Source organism: Dasypus novemcinctus, chromosome 12 (assembly GCF_030445035.2).
Source record: "Dasypus novemcinctus isolate mDasNov1 chromosome 12, mDasNov1.1.hap2, whole genome shotgun sequence".
NCBI classification, from domain to species: domain Eukaryota; kingdom Metazoa; phylum Chordata; class Mammalia; order Cingulata; family Dasypodidae; genus Dasypus; species Dasypus novemcinctus.
Window position 1 is genome coordinate 107,446,510 of NC_080684.1, and position 19,786 is coordinate 107,466,295.

General features: G+C 48.3%; 1 protein-coding gene across 3 annotated transcripts in view; it reads left to right on the forward strand.

The window, feature by feature from the left end:
- The first annotated feature begins 589 nt into the window (after positions 1-589).
- The window catches only part of GTSE1 (G2 and S-phase expressed 1), a 33,232-nt gene continuing 14,035 nt past the window's right edge, over positions 590-19,786 (forward strand). The window contains exons 1-8 of one of the 3 annotated variants that reach the window (XM_058308941.2): positions 590-685; positions 1,048-1,132; positions 8,294-8,351; positions 8,454-9,033; positions 11,456-11,626; positions 12,498-12,624; positions 14,247-14,624; positions 19,112-19,184. In XM_058308941.2, coding sequence (XP_058164924.1) covers positions 1,111-1,132; positions 8,294-8,351; positions 8,454-9,033; positions 11,456-11,626; positions 12,498-12,624; positions 14,247-14,624; positions 19,112-19,184 — 1,409 coding nt within the window. In that variant the 5' untranslated portion in view covers positions 590-685; positions 1,048-1,110. Of the gene's footprint in view, positions 686-998; positions 1,133-8,293; positions 8,352-8,453; positions 9,034-11,455; positions 11,627-12,497; positions 12,625-14,246; positions 14,625-19,111; positions 19,185-19,786 lie in introns of those variants that run through there. The other 2 variants (XM_012519457.3, XM_058308940.2) reach the window with 2 other exon arrangements.

A 19,786-nucleotide genomic window follows, 5' to 3' on the forward strand; every position in this document is an offset into this window, starting at 1 on the left:
AATCTCCAGCAGCTGCTGGGCGACCACCAGTCCCGTCGTAGCCCCACATCGCTCAGCTCAGGGATCTTGTTTCTGCCGTCCCGCCCCATCCCCAACACGCTTTCCCATCCGGGCCTCATCACCTCTCCTGATTCACCCTGTGCAGCCGCACGACCTGCCCAGAGAGCTGGTCTTCCTTCTAAAGCACACCGCTGACAGAGACTGCCCCTTCCCTGCTCTCCTTTGCCCTCAGGAAATACCCAGCCTCCCCGCCGGCCTGGAAGGCTCGGGACCGGTTCCCGCGCGGCCCCGCCTTCCTCAGGCCCCGGCCTGGGGAAGCCGGCTGTGCTGCTCGGGAACTGCCTCGCAGTCCGGGGCCACCGACTTCTCATTGCTGTGTCAATAATAACGGGCAGAGACGCCTTTCCAGAGCAGGCACACCGACTTCCCGGCTCGTCCACACCCTAAGCTGTTCCGGGTCCAGAGCCCCTCCCGGCCCTCCCCGCTCTCCCCACCCTCTCCGCCGTCGCGCCTCATGACGTCACGCGGGAGCCAATCCGCACGGCGGAGGCCGAGCGCACGCGCGCTGCGTCCTCCCCGCCGGCGCCCCGACTCCAATTCCCAGGGTGCACCGGGGCTCGCGGACGGTGCGGGCCCTTTTCAAACTGGCCAATCGGGCCGCCGGCGCTGCGTTTAAACCCTCGGGGTAAGGGGCTCGGTGGGCCGGGCGGCACGGGGGTGCGGCGAGGAGGGGCCCGAGAGCTGGGAACCGCCTCACCCCGCCACCCCATCGGACGGCGCCGGCCCGTGGCCTCTGTCCCCTGGAACCGCCGGCCCGGTGACCCTCGGGCCCTGGCCGGGTCCGGGGGTGCGGTTGCGGTCGAGTCGCGGGAGTCTTACCTGGGACCCGGCTGGGCGCGAAGTGAATTTCCCTCGCCCTGACCTGGCCACTGGCCTCCGGTCTCGGGCCCTGCCGGGCCGCAGCAGCTCTCATTGCCCACCTCCTGGCTCCGACTCCTACTCGTCCCTTACCTCTACCCTTCTGGCCCCCTCCTCCCTTCCTGACAGCTCTCCACGCAAGGAAGGACGCGGGGCGCTGTGCCTTCAGCCAGCCAGGCAGGAGAGCCGGAGATGGATGCGCACAGGAAGAACGGTAGGTCCTTGTCACTGTCGGTGCGGCTGGTTCGGATTCTCGGTAAAGACTTGAGGGGTGATGGTTCTGTGAGAGTTTATTCATTGGTTTCTTCACTACCCTTCCTGTGCCCCGCACTCGGGAAACACACGGTGCCTTTTCTCCAGGGGTTTGCATCCACAACTCATTATCTGTGTCCTGGTTTTCTGACCCCACCCCATTTTAAGTTCCAAGACAGCAGGGATTCTTACCAGGTTTTACTTACTGCAGGGTCCTGGTGGGGAGACTGCTCTGTATGAGCAGGCTGTTAAATACTCGAACCAAATTCGATGTTTTCTTTTGTTATCTGTTGCAGATTTCTTTTTGCAAATACTAGTTTGGGATTTTTGCGGCCATGTTAGTGAGTGAACCTGGCTGTAACTTCCCTTTCTTATTCTTCGTCTGGTGTGGGCGTAGATAGTAGGCTCACAAAGTAAGTTAAGGGCTGTTGCTTCACTTCTTCTTAAAGCATTCTGATATCCTTTTGCCATCCTTCGTTCCTCACCACATCGACGTGAAGCAGGTAGACTGGGGATCATTAAACACCTCCATTTTGCAGAAACTGTCCTGGAGACTTTGCAAACTATCATTGCTTCTTCATCGTCTCTGGAAAGGTGCTTCCGCACCATTCTTCTTTCTGTTATACCCTCCCTGCCACAACCACGCTGAGCCCCGTGGTTCCTTCTTGAGGACCTCGCCTTTTCTGTCACCCCTCTTTCATATCTTTTATCTTTTTTACTGAGGTAAAAGTCACATGACACAATTCATGATTTTAACCATTTTAAAGTGTACAGTTTCATGACTTTTAGTATCTTCCCAGTGTTTTGCAACCATCATCACTATCTAATTCCAGAATACTTTTCATACCCCAAAAAGAAACCCAAAACCCATTAAGCAGTCACTTCTTCCTTCCCTCCAATCCCTGGTGACAGCTAATTTTCTTTCTGCCTGGATGGATTTGCCTATCCCAGACATCCTTAATGAGAATTTTCCTATTCTGAATATTCCTATTTGAAATTTGCTTATTCTGGACATTCCATATTAATATATAAATACATATTCCACATAAATGTATCACCACTTGCCTCTCTATTAGATCACGTTCATCTTCGACATGCAAATATGTTCCTTTATCTCCTTTGTCGCCATGTGTCCTCCACTGTCTTTCCATGGCTGTGCTCCCAACTTAGAGCCACACTTGAAGGTTTTACTCCTCTATTTGCTTTTGCTGTTTTTTTTTCCGCTTCCCTTAATCTCTGCCATTCTGGCTTCTGTTCCCATCATACCACTCAGACTACTTTCTCACTCACTGGTAAGTTCCATGTTGCCAAATCCATTGTCACTCTTCATCTTAATCAACCTCCTTGTAATATTTGACTGCCTCTCCTGGAAGCTTCCCTTTCCGAGGCACTCTTCTTGCTTTTCCTCTCGCCTCTCTGCCTGGGGCATCTCGCCGTCTCTTTGCAGGCTCCTCTCCTTCCTCTCCTTCTCTCCCATCTTCTGCACTGATCTTCCCCAGGACTTGGTTGGAAGGTCTCTAGGGACTTTCTGTCACTCCTGTGGCTTTGAAACCCACCTGCCTTCTGGAGACGTCCACGTTTTATCTTGGTACGGCCTCTCCTCAGAGCTCAGGCTTGCGTTTTCACCCCTCGATTTGGCATCTTCACATGAATGTCTCACCTGTTCCTCAAGTGTATCCTCCCCTCACCCCGTTCCTAAGCTGTTCCTCTTTGTCTCTCCCTTCTAAGTAAACGGCGCCCTCCATTCGCTAGCTGTCCAAGGAGTCATTCTGGAGTCTTCCCTTTCCCTCACCTTCCACATTCATTCCTTTGCTCCCACCATCATCCATCATTTCCATCCCCAGAATAGATTTTGATCCATCTACCTCATTCCAGCTCCATCCAGTGTCACTGCCTTGGTCTCAGCCATGTTAACTCCCTTGGACTCCTGCGTCTACGTGTACATTTTGCCCTCTGATGAATATATACATTTGTTATTTCAATAGCTACTGCCTGCTTCCTGTCTGATACACTGTCCACACAGCAGCCGGGGGAACCTTTTAAAAACACAAGGTGGATCTTAACACTTTTCTGCTTAAAACCCTTCACTTGCTTCCCATTGCACTCTGAGTAAAATACAAACTTGCCACAGCTTGCCCAGCCTTCCATGATCGACCTGCATTCCCTCCTCTTCCACCGTGCTCCAGCTGCTCTGACGACCGACCTCTGACCAGTTCCTCAAATGCACACTCTAATTTCCTCAGAGCAGCTTCCATGCTAGCCCCCTCCACGCAGCGTTTTACTGTTGCCACTAGGCTTGTTCACCCACGCCTGCCTGCCCTTCTTATGTGACATGCTACTTTTGTGCTATGCTCAGTTTTCTTCATCTCCATCCTGCATATTTCTTGCTAGGTTTGTTCATAGGTTTTTGTACTGTTTGTTGCTAGATAAATGAGGTCTGTTCTCCCATTATATCTTCTAACTGTTCTTTGTATGTATGAAAGCTCTTGATTGCGGTGTAATAATTTTGTGCTCAGTCATCTTCTCTAATCCTTTTACTATTTATCATAGTTCTCAGTTGCTTTTCTTGATTTTTTTCTCCTTGTGTCTGTAATTGTAACATCTGTGCACTGTAATAATTTTACCTCCAAATTCTTTTCTTTGTCTGATTATTTTCTTAAGAATTGTGGTTTTAGTAGACATCACTGCCACATGCCTGGCTTTAATGGAATTGCTTCTGGGGTTTTCCATGATGTCTGGTGCTGACTTCTGGGTTAATTTACATACAGGTGGTTGTCCTGGGTGCTGTTAGCATCAGTATTTTTACTTTTTTTCCCTTCCAAGACCTGATAAAAGTGTACTTCCTATGCACTTGAAATTAGGTTTGGCCGGTGATGCACTTGGTCATTCAGGTGGGAGTGTTGTGATATGTATCACTTCTGGGTAGAGATCTTTAAGAGCCAGTATGGGATTTACCATTTCCCTTCTTCCTGCCATGGAGACCAGTGGGGTTCCCAGTGGGTTCCTAGTGGGGGAGGCTCCATCAGCCTGTATAGCAGTTTGATATTATTGATGAATTCCAAAAAGAAATATTAGATTATGTTTGTAACCTGATCTTTTCCTCTGGGCATATTAGATTATATTGGATTCATAGGTTTACTTGATTAAGTAATTATGTAAACCTCTTGTGCCAGTAGGGCATTGAGTCCCCACCGTTTGGTGGGTGGGGACTCACAGATAAAAGGCATGGCAGGGAAGCAGCCGTGGCTCAGTCAGTTGGGCTCCCATCTACCATATGGGAGGCCCTGGGACACAAACCCTTGTGAAGGCAGGCTTGCCAGCACGCCGCAGGGAACCGCTGGCCCACAAGCGCCACGGAGTGCCACCCGGTCCGCTAGTGCCACAGAGAGCAGACTCAGCAAGGTGACGCCACAAAAAGGGAGACAAAGCGAGAACACAGAAGAGCTCACAGTGAATGGACACAAACAGCAGACAACAAGCAAGCCACAAGGGGGCAGGGAATAAATAAAAAATAAAATACAGACACACAGGGAGACGGACTTTGGCCCAGTGGTTAGGGCGTCCGTCTATCATATGGGAGGTCCGCGGTTCAAACCCCGGGCCTCCTCGACCCGTGTGGAGCTGGCCATGCGCAGTGCTGATGCGCGCAAGGAGTGCCGTGCCACACAGGGGTGTCCCCCGCGTGGGGGAGCCCCACGCGCAAGGAGTGCGCCCGTGAGGAAAGCCGCCCAGCGTGAAAAGAGAGTGCAGCCTGCCCAGGAATGGGGCCGCCCACACTTCCTGTGCCGCTGATGACAACAGAAGCGGACAAAGAAACAAAAAGCAGACAAAGAGGCAGGACGCAACAAGTAGACACCAGGAACGGACGGCCAGGGGAGGGGGGGAAATTAAGTAAATAAATAAATCTTAAAAAAAAAAAAAAAAAAAAAAATACAGACACACAGAAGAATGCACAGCGAATGAACACAGAGAGCAGACGGCAAGCAAGACGCAAGTGCGGGGGGGAGGCTTTAAAAAAAAGGCATGGCAAAGGACAGAGTTAAGGGTTTTTGATGTTGGAGTTTGATGCTGAAGCCTTAAGCTGGAGCCCTGGGAAGAGAGGAACCCAGGAAGCCTGAACCCTCACAGATGTCAGCAGCCATCTTGCTCCAACACGTGAAAATAGACTTTGGTGAGGGAAGTAACTTACGCTTTATGGCCTGGTATCTGTAAGCTCCTACCCCAAATAAATACCCTTTATAAAAACCAACCCATTTCTGGTATTTTGCATCAGCGCCCCTTTGGCTGACTAGTAGAGCCTGGGTCCTGGATTCTGGGGACATGGGGAGAAGCTCCCAGCCTGGCCTCTGCAGACATACAGCTTGAGTGAGAAATCAGCCTTTGTTTTAAGCCACTTGAGATTGGGGAGGTTGATTGTTGCTGCAACATAGTTAGCCTACCCTAATAGATGAGAATAGTTGTTCCTGTCTTAAGAATCTAGTGTTTTCCATTAAACCTGATTTTAGCCTTTGGGTTGAGATGGATACTTCCTTAACTTGATATTACATATCTATTATTTAGTTAATTTTAAAATATTTTATCAGAGCAGTTGGAGATTTACAGAAAAATCCCACTTGCCAGTTTTCCTTATTAACATTTTGCATTAGTGTGGTACCTTTGTTACAATAGAAGAAAGTATTATTATAATTATATATTATATTAATGGGTTATAGTCTCAATTATAGTCCATAGTTTACTATATCTATTATTTTTTATTAAGAGTTTTAAAAATCAAGACTGCATGCTGGGAAGCAGATGTGGCTCAATGGATAGAGCATCCGCCTACCATATGGGAGGGTCCGGAGTTGGATACCCAGGGCCTTCTGACCCATGTGGTAAGCTGGCCCACACACAGAACTGCTGCGCGCAAGGAGTGCCATGCCATGCAGGGCCATCCCTGTATGGTGGTGCTTCACACGCAAGGAGTGTGCCCTCCAAGGAGCTGCCCTGTGTGAAAAAAAGCACAGCCAGTCCAGGAGTGGCACTGCACATGCTGAAAGCTCATGCAGCAAGATGACGTAACAAAAAAGAGACACAGTTTCCCATTGCCACCAAGGGTGCAAGTGGGCACAAAAACACAGCAAGTGGACACAGCAGACAAGCAGAGGGGAGGGGAGAGAAATACATAAAAGAAATCTTAAAAAAAAAAAAAAAAGAATGCATGCTGCATTTTATCCTGTACCTTTTCAGACTATATGGAAATGATTTTGTGGCTTTTTACCCCCTCAGGTCCCATAATCTAATGAATTGCCGTACTAGGTTTGTGCAAAATTAAACCTTGTAATCCTGAAATGAATTTCATTTGGTCATGATAAATTATGACATTATTATTATTTTAATGTGTTGCTAGATTCTGCTTGCTAATATTCTTATTTAGGATTTTTATATTGATGTAAGAGATTGGTCTGTACTTTCTTTACTGAGTAAACTTTATAGGTTTTTGGTATCAAAATTATGCTTGAAAAAAAAATTATGCTTGCCTCATCAGAATAAAGCTGGAAGATTTCCTTTTCTAGCCTCTAGAGCAATATAAATAGCACTGGAATTATGTTCTTTAAAGATTTGATGCAATTAACCTATGAAGCTGCCCAGGACTTGTGCTTATAGAGAAAGATAGCTCTTTCAAGAAGTATATATTTTTTTCATTTGTATCTTTTTTTTAAAAGATACATAGAGCATACAAAATAAAATTTTCTTTTTTTTTTTAGTTTAAGATAGCTCTTTGATAAAGTTTTCTCCAGTTATTTTATAATATTGAAATATTGTTTTTCTCTCGAGTTGGTTTTGATAAATTATATTTTCCTATAAAATTCTATTTCTGTCAACTTTTTTGTTTATTTGCATGGAGTTGAGCAAACTATTTTACAGATCTTTTAATTTCCTTTGTCTGTGGTTATTTCCCCTTGATTTCTTTTGTGCATTTATGCTTTCTACCATTTCCTCAATTAGGTTTTTTTCTTGACTAATTAGGATCAGTATATTTTTCAGTTCGATGATTTTGATAAGCCTACGGTTTTGTGTATTAGGACCAAATAAGTGCTGTATAAACGTTCCAGTATTGAAATATAAGTCCAGTGCATTTCGATAAACATTTGCTATCTGTCTGGGGAATTCAGGAAAGTATAAGACTTTTGTGGTCCTGGAGGAGTTTGTAGTCTACTTGAGGTGAAAAAGGGCAAAGAGAACTTTACAAAATAGCCGGGCTGGTGCTAGGATAGCTGTCAGGCCGAGGCTCTGGGGAAGCCCTCTGGGGGGACTGGACCTAGGGTGGGAGTTGGAGGAGGGCCCCACTGGCCCCAGCAGAGGCCAACTGGCCCGGAACCTGCAGCTGCTGGAGGGCGTCAGGCGTACAAATGGGCAGGTCCAGTGAGGCCCGGGACGGTGTGGATGGGGCGCAAAGCAGAGTTTTGTCTGGGGGTCCAGGAGGAATCCAGAGAGATGACAGTCAACGAATATGTATTGAGTTCCCACCGTGTTTGAATAATACATTCAATTTTAAAAGATGAATAGGCGTTTTGTAGTTTATGAGGAAGAATTTAATTCTAGGGGAGCTGAAGCAGGTGGTCTTTTGAAAATGTTCTATACCCGAAAATGACTTACCTATTCTTGAAAAGCTAGCTGAGTGACACAAGCGAATGCATTTTAGATTATATCTTAAAAATAAGGATTTAGGCTTTGGGGCAACTTAGCAAACAGAATAGTTGATGCTATTTTAAAAGGAAAAACAGGAAAAATAAGATAATCTAGAGCCCCCTATGAAGATGTGGCTAATTAAAATAATGGTAGTGGTAATTGAAGTGATGAATGCACAACTATGTTATTACACCAAATACTATTGATTATACACTTGGGATGAATTATATGCTTTGTTAATATGTGTCAATAAAATTGATTTGTTTAAAAAAATGTCAAAAAAAATGGTAGGCTACACTTTGGGGGTGAAATTTCATAATAGCATTTTTTTTTAAAGAGCAGTCTTAGATTTACAGAATTCAAAATAGTTTTGATAGCTTTAGGGACAGGTAATATTTTTGTCTTCATCAGCTCCAGCTCTAAAATAACAACTTGACTTTTTCTCCCCCAGACATTCTTCTTCTGGCTGATGAAAAATTTGACTTTGATCTTTCATTATCTTCTTCAAGGTAAACAAATGAGTTTTCTTCCTTGCCTCAGGCATAACCACATTCAGTGAAGTCTTTTATTGAGATGCTAGCATTATTAATAATCCTTTTCTTCAAAAATAGTGCAAATGAAGATGATGAAGTCTTTTTTGGACCTGTTGGGCATAAAGAAAGATGTATTGCAACTGGCTTAGAATTAAATAATCAGATTCCAGAGGAACCTCGTTTACCAGCATCATGGAGTCCTCTCACTGGGGAGAAGTTTGTAGAAGTTTATAAGGAAGCTCACTTACTGGCTTTACAGATCGAAAGCAACAGCCGAAACAAGGCAGCCAAAGCCCCTAAGCCTGAGGAGCCTTGGGGCCAGGGCATGGAAAATTTTGTGCTGGAATCACAGTTAAAAATAAATCTCTTTAAGAAAGAAAACGAACTGAAGAAAAGCCCCAACTCACTTAAAAGGGAGACGTACTACCTGTCGGCCAGCCCGTTGGCGGGCCCGCTACTCTCAGGGTCGGCCCTGCTCCCCGCCTCTCAGCCCGCCTTGCGGGGCCCTGGCACCCAGGCTGAGCTCTCCGAGGCACAGCAGCCACTCCTCTGTGCCGGCCCTTGCGGGGCAGCAGCTGAGAAAAAGACCGGGAGCAAACTGCAGCCTCCGCGAGCTTCCTCCACGGGAGGGAAGGCCGTGCACCTGGCTGCGGAGAAGGTAGGCAGGCTGCTGCTCGCGCACATGTTCCCTTGCTTCTGAGCCCTCTTGTCCATTTAGGGGGGGACCTTGACATGTACCTTCTCTCGGCGCTCCGAAGCACAGGCTCTGGGGGTAGACCTGGGCAGGGCTGGCTTGCCTTTGTGCGCTCCTCAAGTCTGGGTGCAATTTTTCGTTGTGTTTTGTTACAATGCTGGACATCCCACCCATTTGGGACTTCATTTCCATTCCCAACCCACCTCCAGAAAGTGCCGGCCTCTGGAACAGCCGCTGGCTAGCCTAGATAGCTGCGCATTCGTTTCCATTGCTGTCTTCCCAGTCTGTGGAGGGGTGCTGGACTGGGCACGGCCGCTGAGAGGTCTAGTGCTGAGTGCAGCCGGCCAGGGCAGGGTGACCCTGAGGGACCGGGAGGCTCGTGGGGAGGGCGCTCAGGTGGGAGAAGGGCGGGCCAGGCCCTGGCTGGCTTCCAGGGCTGGCCTGATGTGGTGCTCCTGTGCTCAGGAGAGGGAAATGCTCCTCATTTGTTGGAGAGGAGCCGAAGGAGCAGCGTCTGAGCCTCGCCCGCAGCCCTTCCCCAGCTCTGCTCCCTGCCCTCTGAGCCAGCCACGGGGCCAGGTACCTGCAGGACCTGTGGCTACGCCTGCCTCCAGGCGCATCTCTTCAGCCACGAGGCTCCTGTTACCAGAACCTGGAACTGATGGCCTGACAGAAGCATTTGCCACCTAGAACCTTAAACAGAGGAGGCACTCTGGGGCACTGCTTTCCCCCACTAGTAGCTGTGGGGGGCGCCTACCCCTTTAATCATAAAAAGTTCCTTTGCTGGAGACCATTTTGGATGGAAATTTCTAAAGAATGAGTGCTAGATGGGTTTTTCTGTGTGTAACATGCATAAACACCAAGGCAAGGAGGTAAAGGCTAATTTTGGCTCTCTGGGGCCCTTTGTCCCAGGCCTGGGACACCTGAGTTTGCCAGGGAGGAGAGGTTTTGGTTGGTGAGGCAGGAGCTGACTGTCCAGCTGGGCTGCGGTTTAGCGTCTGTGCAGCGAGGCTTGCTCGAGTGAGGGCTGCCTCTAGAAATGCCTGGCCCCTGTGACTGCAAGACCTGGCCTTTAAAAAATGAAAATAACAAATGTTGGCGAGGATGTGGAGAACTTGGAACTCCCATATATTGCTGGTGGGAATATAAAATAGTACAGTTACTGTAGAAAACAGTTTGATAGTTCCTCGAAAAGTTAAACATTGAATTAGCAGGTATATTCTCCTAGGTATATACCCGAGAGAAATGAAAATGTATTCATACAAAAACTTTATACAAATAAATGTCCATAGCAATATTTTTCATAATATTCAAGAAGTAGAAAGAACCCCTGTGTCCATCAGCTGAAGAATGGATAAACAGACTGGTATATCTGCACGATGACTACTGTTCAGCTATAAAAAGTAATGAAGAACTGGTACATGCTACAACATGGATGGACCTTGAAAGCATGCTGAGTAAAATAAGTCAGATACAAAAGGGCACATATTGTTTGATGCCATTTTTAGGAAGTGCCCAGAACAGGCAAATCCATAGAGACAAGTGTATGTTGCCAGGGAATGCCAGGGGGAGGGGGAGGGAAGAATTGGGGTTAACTGCTAATAGAAAAGGGTTTCCTTTTGGGGTGATGGGAAGGCTTGGGAATCAGAGAGTGGTGATGGTTGCACGTCTCAGTGGATAGACTGAAAAAACCCACTGACATCTACACTTGAAAATGGTGAGATAATTTTATGTATGTGAAGTATTTCAATTTTAAAAAGTAGAAAAAAGGAAAAAAGTTTTTAAAAAGGAAAAATGCTGCTTTACAATTTTCTGAACTTCCATTGTTCTCTCTTTACTAAGGCTCCTTGTTGTAAGGTGCTATTTAGATAAGCATGGGTTAGTTCCATGAAGGCCCTTGTTCCTAATTATGTCAGGAATTTATTGTTCGACTCTGCTGGCAAAAGAAAAGTGGCTTTCAGTACAAGGCCAAAAAGGTCTGTTGCAATTGAGCAGCTCCTCCGGTAGAGGAATGAACATTTAATGAATGATTCCTTTCTGTATAGCAATTTCAAGTTTGCGTAACTGGAGTCAATTTCCTCATTATCATCCTTAAATAAGAATCTTGATTGAGATATTACAGGATATCTCTCCTATTAATTCTTTGTCTTGGTTTTATCTTACTCTGCTTCTAATGAGGGAACGCAACCCATCATCATTTTTGTCCATCCTGACTTGGTGGAGGAAGTGAACTGTTATGTTCTCCTCAGTCTAGCTGAGGAATTGAGAACCGTGCGCAGCGCTGGCAAAGATGCGTGGTACCTGAGTCGCTCTAAATTGCAGCCTTAGTGTCTCTGTCATTGTTAAATACTAGACCCTGCCTACCTTTCAAATTAAAATTTTTCAGCCTAAGAAAGAGATACCAGTTAGTTCTTCCAGAATGAAAACCCTAAATGACAAGGAAGCACACAAAGATGTTCTCCCTGACAAGTCCAGAGCCACTCTGGATGCTGTGAGCTTGCCGGCCAGCGAGAGCCTCTTGGTCCAAGGCAAGAGACCGCTCCCCGTTCCCAGCAAGGTGAGGCAGCCGTGGCTGAGGGTAGGCTCTGACTTGTGATGGGTGGGAATCAAATGGCAGCATTGTGTGCAAGGGACATGGTCCTTCACGAAAACCGAGTTAGGGAAGCTGGAAATGGAGTCCACGAGAGACAGCCTGATGAGGTGCAAGGAGCACAAGGCTAGAGGCTGGGTGCAGTTCAGAGGTCAGCCGCTGAGCCTCAGTTTCTTTGTGACTGTGGGGGTACCCCCGTAAGCTCCCAGGGTCCTTGCACTGGGGAGATGGGGCGTCCCCTGCTTGGGAAAACGGCGGCTCCTCACAGGCTTGGACATGCCCACCCACATCCCTGCCGGGCACTTGCCAGCACTGGGGGCCAGGCGCAGCTGCGGAAATGAATCCCTGCAGGGCTGGTGGGAACCGCCGAGCCTGGCGACAGCTGCTGACTCAGTGCGTCTGGGTTGGGTCCCCAAACCAGCTTTTTTTTTTTTTCCCTTAAGGTATTAGGGCTGCGGATTGAACTGGGACCTTGTATGTGAGAAGCTGGCACTCAACCACTGAGCCACACCCACTCCCCTGGGTCGGTTTTTCCATTTGTTTGCTTGTTGTTTGTCCTTGTTTTTGGGAGGAAACTGGACCTGGGACCTCCCGCCTGGGAAGCGGGGGCTCACTGTCTCAGCCACATCCGCTCCCTCCAGACGCCTTGTTAATAAACTCCTTCAGGTGTTTCTATGTTGGGACTTGGGACCACACTTTGAGAAACACTGCTTAGTTTTTTTTCTTCTTTAAATTCAAGATGAAAATTATTAAAAACTATTTCAAAACCTTACTTTGCAGAAGTAATGGGCAGATAATGAGATCTTTGATTATTCCATTTTTTTAACCTTTGTTTCAGTTGGGATTAAAGAAGACCCTGTTAAAACCACCTGGTTGTGCTGGTAATCTTGCAAGAAAGCCCTTGTCCTCCGGGCCTGCTGCAAGCACAGCTCGTGGTTCGGGTGTGTCTCCAGCCACAGGCAAAGGTAAGAGCGCCCGCAGTCTGCGCCTGTGCTCGGCGGCCATCTAGCCGGGCAGCTGTCTCTCCCAGCCTCAGCCGGAAGGTCCCTGGGGGCATGCGCCACTGCGACTGGGCTGTATGCTGGGCCAGGAAGCTGTTCTGTCTGGGTTCTGACCTTAGGGTGCTTCCCATCCTGGGGGAGAGGCGCTCTGAAGGGGTGCTTTCCGAGCAGGTGGCACAGACAGTGTAAAGTGTACACCTGCCCCAGGGTCTGAGGACAGAGAGACCCCGACACCGGCCACAACGCAGAGGGACTCAGGCACAGCCTCAGAAAGTAGGACTGTTCCGTGTCCGACAGTGGCGCCTGTTTTTCCAGGACGTTTATTTCATAAATCCAAAACCCATTTCTGCTCCGCCTGCATTTTTATCTCACCAAGCAGCCGGGGGCGCCACCTAGTGGTGCAGCGAAGAAGCCGGGTGGCCACAGGGAAAGGCAGCCAGCCCCTGTGCCGAGCGGCTCTGCAGGCTGGAGCTGCTCTGTGGACTCTGACCGCAGCCCGTGCCGCCTGTGGGAGTTTGGTTCGGGAAATGTGAAAAGTATGAAATCAGGAATCATACTGCTCCGATTTGGAATCCTGACTACAATTCCACAGATAAGAGACTTAAGTTTGTTTCCTTGTATTTTCAACTTGGGGCAAGGGTGCCTCCCTGGCCCTGATGTCGTGCACATTAGACGTGCACGTAAAGAGCTGGCCTGTCTCTGCACGTGGCGGTGCCAGCAAACGGGGCTCTCCTGGTGCTGCACGGGGTCACGGGCTCGGGCCGCCGTACTGACCACTGACCCCGCCCATCAGCACCCTTCTGGTCTGCTGTTTCCTCATCCCCGCCTCTGGGCGGGCTGGTGTGGAACCTGAGCAGGCTGCTGTGTTTCTGCACTGTGAGTAGCGGATGTCCCGGGAGCAGATAAGGTAACTGGGGCAGCGCTGTCGAGCTGCCAGGCACCGTGTGAACACAAACCATGGCCTGATTCATTCTCTTGCAATTTTTCTTTCAAGGTTTTCTACCAAACTGACTTACATGCTGGGCATATTGGCAGCTGGGTGTTTTCATCCTAGTTTATCTGCTATTCTAAGTAGCTCTCATGATTAATATGACCCAACTGCCTTTTTGTAATCTAAAGGAGCTGCTCAGAGACGATCGTGTCCTCTCTCCCTGTCCCCTCCCTACCTCCTGGCCAGCAGGGGGACATGGGTGGCCAGACTGGCAGCTTCCGTCTGCTCAGCTAAGGTAGATTTCTGCTGTCACATGTACTCAAGGAAGATAGTAGAGCTTGAATTTCTGTGTACTTACGTACATCTTATAGCTATGTATAGAATCTGTACCTTAGAATATACTCAGCTCAGCCATAAGCCCTCTGGGCTGTCGTGTATTTGATGATATTGCCTGGTGGGTGCTCAGAACATTGTTCACAGCCCAGATGTTCTTCTTCATGGAAGTCATCATGGTAGAAATAAGTATTTTCTCCACTTGAAAAATTTTAAGGTAGATACACTAAAGGTGCCATATCTTGGGTTGTTAAATGGCTTCATAATTTAAAAGTGATGTAAACTTGAGTGATAACCAGATTTTGTATGTCTCCTCATCCAGCAACAGTGAGTGGACTTGTAAATATTCCTGCACACAGTTCCCGACCTCTGTCTGAGAGCAGCAAGCCCAGTGGACTCGGACCTGCTGTCCAGCGGCTGCCTCTGCAGTCAGGCCCCGTGGATGCCTCCTGCAAGCAGACTAAGGCAGCTGCTGTTCCTGAGCGGACGGGGGTGCAGCCCGAGGAGCCCACCACAGCTCTCCCTCAGCCACAGACTCCAGAACACAGAGCCCCGAGACTGAACTCTAGTTCTAGTGTGTCAAAATCTTCTCAATTGAATAAACTTGGGAGTATAAGAAGGCGAGATTCCTGTCTAAATTCTAAGATGAAGGTTATGCCTACCCCAACAAATCAGTTCAAAATTCCTAAGTTTTCTGTTGGTAAGTAACTAATTTTAATGTGTTTTTAAAATATTGAAAATATCCTATTTAAAGTTTTAAAAAAATGGTTAGTTTTGGTGATGGTGGTTTCTTTGCTTTATGTCCTTACAGCACGTTAAAGATATTCCATTGCCTTCTACTTGCATTGTTTTGGATGACTGTCAGTCATTCTTATCTTGCATTTGTTTTTCCGAACGAAACATGCCATTTTTCTCTGGCTGCTTTTAAGAGTGTCTCCTTATTGTTTTTTTCCAAACAATTTCATTATTTTGGTAATTACTTCAACATGACTTTCTTTGTGTTTATCCTGCTTGTGGTTTCTTGAGTTCCTTTCATCTGTAGGTTGATATTTTTAATCAAATCTGGAAAATCTCTGGCCATTTTTTCAGATATTTATTTCTGCTCTCCCTCTATTTCCTGGGACTCTAATTATGGATGTTAGCTATGAGGTTGTCTCCCGGTCCATCGAGGCTCTGTCCAAGTTTCTTCAGCCTTTTTTCTTATGCTTCAGATTAGGTAGATGCTGTTGCCGTGCCTTCAAGTTCACCTATTTTTTTCTCCTTCAGTGTGCCTGATCTGCTGTGAGACCACCAGTTAAGTTTTCGTTTCTGACATGGAGTGTTCTCTTCATCTCCTTGTTGTTCTCTGTTTTCCTTTTAACTCCTGGAACATATTTATAAGGGTCATGTGAAAGCTCTTCTCATTCCATTTTCCCTGTCATTTTGGAGCCTGTTTCTGGCGACTCATTTTTTTTCCTGGTTGTATCCACATTTTCTTGCTTCTTCATATGTTTAAGACATTTTTTATTGGTGGCTATACATTATGAGATTTGCTTTTTTGCACGTCTGGATTTCACTGTTCTTAATTTTGCTTCAGCAGGCAGTTAAGTTACAGATCAGGCTGGTCCTTCAGAGGCTTCTCTTTAAACTTTGCTGGGTTGGGTCTAGAAAAGCCTTTTCTCACTCCTGGGGTAGCCTGGCTCTGCTACGAACGTGCGGCCTTTCTGAGGGCTCTACTCGGCATTGCGCACGTTCAGCAAGGTATCCTCACTCTGCGTTGGATGGCGAATCTTTCCCAGCTCTCCAGGAGCTCTAGTAGTTGTTTCCAGTAATTGGCTTTGACTAGTTGCCCTGTACGTGTGCTGCTTAGTATTCAGCCAGAGACTCAAGGGGGTGCCTCTCAGATTTCTCGGGCTCTTTCTCTGTGCAGCTCCCTCTCTAGTCCTCTGCCCCTCAAACTCCAGCCACCTCAGTCTCCCTGGACTCTGACTCCTCAAATCAGTGAGACTTAGGTGCTCTGCTGTGGTTCTCTGTGCCAGTGCCAGCACCCTGCAAGTGCCTCCTGGCAGAAAGCGCGGCATGGTGTCTGGCAGGTAGGTAGGTATTCAGGAAAGGGTAGATGAATTAATCTAACACATCTGCCGAGAAAGGAGAGAGCTGTGCAGAGCTGACTGAAGGTGGGGGGTCATTCTGGCTTCCTCTGTCTAGTATTTTGACGTTGTCAGTTATCACCAGTACAGTTGGCCCTTAAAACTTCATCTTGGGTGACTGCCGTATACTAATGAGCCATTCTATTGAGTGCCTTTTCTGTGCTTGGTACTCTGTTGGGTGCAAGGGTGTAATGATAAGTCAGGTCCTCGGTGATAAATGGAATTTACATTTTAATGGTAAAGGATAAGAAATGTCATCAGGAAAGAATAATTTCAGATCGTCCCGTATGCCGAGGTGAATAAAATGACTGGTGTGTTTTGGGGAGGAATTTAGATAAAGCAGTCCCTTCAGATAAGAGGTGTGAAGGCGCCTCTCAGAAGGTGATGTTGAGCTGCGATCTGAGCCATGAGGCCATTAGGAAGCCAGATGGAGAGCAGCTGAAGGCTAGGGCAGCAGGGTGTAGTGTCAGCAGTAAGAATTAGGTTCTGTACAAAACCCGACTAGCACTGGCTTTAATCCAGATAGACGTTTGTTTCCTTTTCAAATAATAATCTAGGTGGAATTCCAAAGCTGGTTTGGTACTCCTTGGTGTCAGGGACTCGAGCTTCTTCCATCTTGTTTGGCCCTGTTTCGCTTCTCCTCCTCGTGGTCTCGTGTGGCTGCACTAGCTCCAGCCCTCAGACCTTCCAGCAGAAAGGTGGACTAGGTGAAGGAGAGCAAATCCTTACTTTTCAAGGATACTTCCTAGAAATTGCACGGGTCACCTCCATTTATGTGGAAGGACTAGAGGAAGAGCAGTTTGGGGAGGCAAAATCTAGCATTCCCGGTTGGACGCGTTGAGTTCGAGGTGCCTGCGGGTCTTCCCGTTGGAGGTGATGGGTAGACAGTTGAATGCATGAGACGAGCTCAGTGAAGTCATCCTTGAAGATGGTAAATTTGGGTTTCAACAGCTTCGAGCTCTGTGTCTTCAGAGAAGTGGGCCCTTTGGGAGCATCTCACAGGTAGGCCGGGTCTCCTCACGGCCATGTCTTCCTTGTGTCTGGCAGAGTTCACTTCCTTTCTGTTTGAACGCCTGAAGCCATGCTATGCCTCTTCCAGCCACAGTTGTGCAGTTTTTGTCAGTCCTTCCTGGCTGCTGGGCTGCTGGCTGCCGGAGGAATTGCTCCCCCCTCCACTCTCTGGGTTTACCCACTCCTCCCTAGACCGTGTCCTTGGCCAGCTGCTCCAGCTCCTCGGAACTTACGTCTGCCCTCAGCAGGCTGTTCCTCCTTCTGTCACATCAGGGACAGGGCCATCTTTGCACACCAGTGTCAGCCAGCAGGTGTCACTCTTTCCTCAGATCAGTACTGGCTGAACTAGGCCCCGGGCACCCCACCATCACAGCTTGGCTCTGTGCAGCACCCGCTGTCGTCTGCGGAGCTTGGGAACGATGTTCCTGAGGCTCTGGGTGGCCCTTCTTCCTCCTGTTCCCTGGACAACAGCAGCGTCTATTGCAGTGTTCCAGGGACAGGCGGCGCGATTGGTGGTAAGCCCATGCTGCCCAGGAGTAAACGGGGGCACTAGCATTTACATCTGTGAAAGTGGGTGCGCTCAACTAGGAGAGAGCTGAGGCCTGAGCTGCTGGACCTGAGCAGTGTGGGCACACGGAACATGCCTCCAGAAAGCCAGGGGGAAAACGAGCCCTACATGCGCTGAAAGCCCGCGAGGAGAGGGTGGAGACGTGGCCACGTAGGCCCTGGGCGCCGCCCTGCCTGGCCTTAGTCGGGGCTCGACTGGCGTAAACCACGGCAGCAGACCAGGTCAGCGCGCGGGCCGGGCGCAGGCAGGAGGGAACTGGCTTCTAGTCTGCTGTGCACCTGGACATTTTGAAAAATGAAGAAAGAGGGTGTCACGTGTGATACAGCAACACGAAGGTGAATGCCACGGGAGACCCCTGTGAAACGAGTGGGCAGTGGGCGGGCGGGGCAGGGCACCGAGGTTTTGTCTCAGAAGATTCCTACCCTTCATTTTATTTTTTTTAAGCTCTGGCCATGAATTACTTTGATAAAGCTAATTTTTAAAAAAATCAGAGATGGGAAATGAGATAAGCAAGCCCGGATAGCTTTTTTGAGGTTTTTGCTTTGAAGAGAAACAAATGGGACCGGAGCTTGGGAGAGAGGGGCAGGGAGCAGGGAGGTTAGCGTGAGGTGGGACGGGTACAGCCCAGCTGCTGCTTTGTTGCCAGTGGAGGGGGTGGCTGCAGAGCAGTGGCCTTGGTCCTCACAGCTGCCTGGCTTCCTTGGACTTCCTCCTCGTCCCCTGGGGGTCTGGGTGAAGGGGCCCTGAGGACAGCCCCTTTGTCCGTGGCTTCTGAGAGCTGGCGAGCTGCTGAACGGGGGGCCTGGCACCTGATGCTCCCGGGCCCCGACTGTGTGCTGCAGACCTCTCAGGCTGGTGCTGGGACCATGTGCCCGCGGAGGCAGTGTTGTCAGGTGCAAGAGGCGGGACTGGGCGCCTGGCGCCTGTGTCTAAGCCTCTGCTCGGTGACTGGTGAATCGCTTGCCCTCTGAGTCTGTGCCATCACTTTTGAAGCTGCCATGAGGTCAGACACACAAAAGTACTTTGTCAACTAGAAAAGAGCAACTAAATAACACAGCACGTTAGCATTCTCCTGGTAGTATCATGGTTCTGGAAAATTCCAGCGTTGAAGGCTTTTCTGGGCTTCCTAAGGACGCAGCACCCTTGTGCAGCCCCTGGACAAGCATCCAGTGAGTCCCGAGTGGGTGCCTCACAGATAGACTCATCCCACTCCAGCCGAGTGCCACCTCTGCTCCTCTGCTCTGAAAGCGGGGCCCCTTGCTGTTTGAGGGTAAGAAGCCAGTGCCAGAGGCAGAGGTGGCCAGAGGCTCTTCCTGTTCCACATCCATTGCCCAGACCTAGAGCTCTTGCCTACGCCGGGCAAGAGGCAGGAGGAGGGAGACACGTACAGGAAAACCGCCGCTGGGTGCCGATCCCCAGGCGCTGGGCTTCCCGCGCTCCCTGCTGGACTGAGGCGCATGCCTGCTCTCTTTGTCTTAGGTGAGTCCCCAGACAACGCGACACCCAAGCTCTCGAGGGCACAGAGGCCACAGTCGTGCTGCTCAGTTGAAAGGTAATCAAAGTCTCTCTGCTCCCTTTTTTTTTTTTACTATTTTTTTAACTGTTTTTTGTACATTTAATAATTGAAAATTAAACAATAATTAGAAAGTAAAAAGAAAACAGTTGAATAAAAACATATTTCTCAATTAAATGTACTGGGTACATATACATTTCTTTAAAACCATACCTTATGTTACACAGTATATTTGGTTCATAGTAACACAGTCATACAGTATTTGTCCTTTTGTGTCTGGGGCTTGCTGTGCTCAACATAATGTCCTCCAGGTTCATCCATGTTGTCATATGCTTTACAACTTCATTTCTTCTTACAACTGCATAATATTCCATCGTGTGACTACACCACAGTTTGTTTATCCATTCAGTGGTTGATGGACACCTGGGTTGTTACCAGATTTTGGCAATCGTGAATAATGCTGCTATGAACATCAGTGTGCAGATGTCTGCTTATGTCACTGCTCTCAGTTCTTCTGGAGATATACCCATAGTGGTATTGCAGGATCATGTGGCAATTCTATATTCAACTTCTTTAGGAACTGCCCAAACAGTCTTCCACAGTGGCTGTACCATTCTGCATTCCCACCAACAGTGAATAAA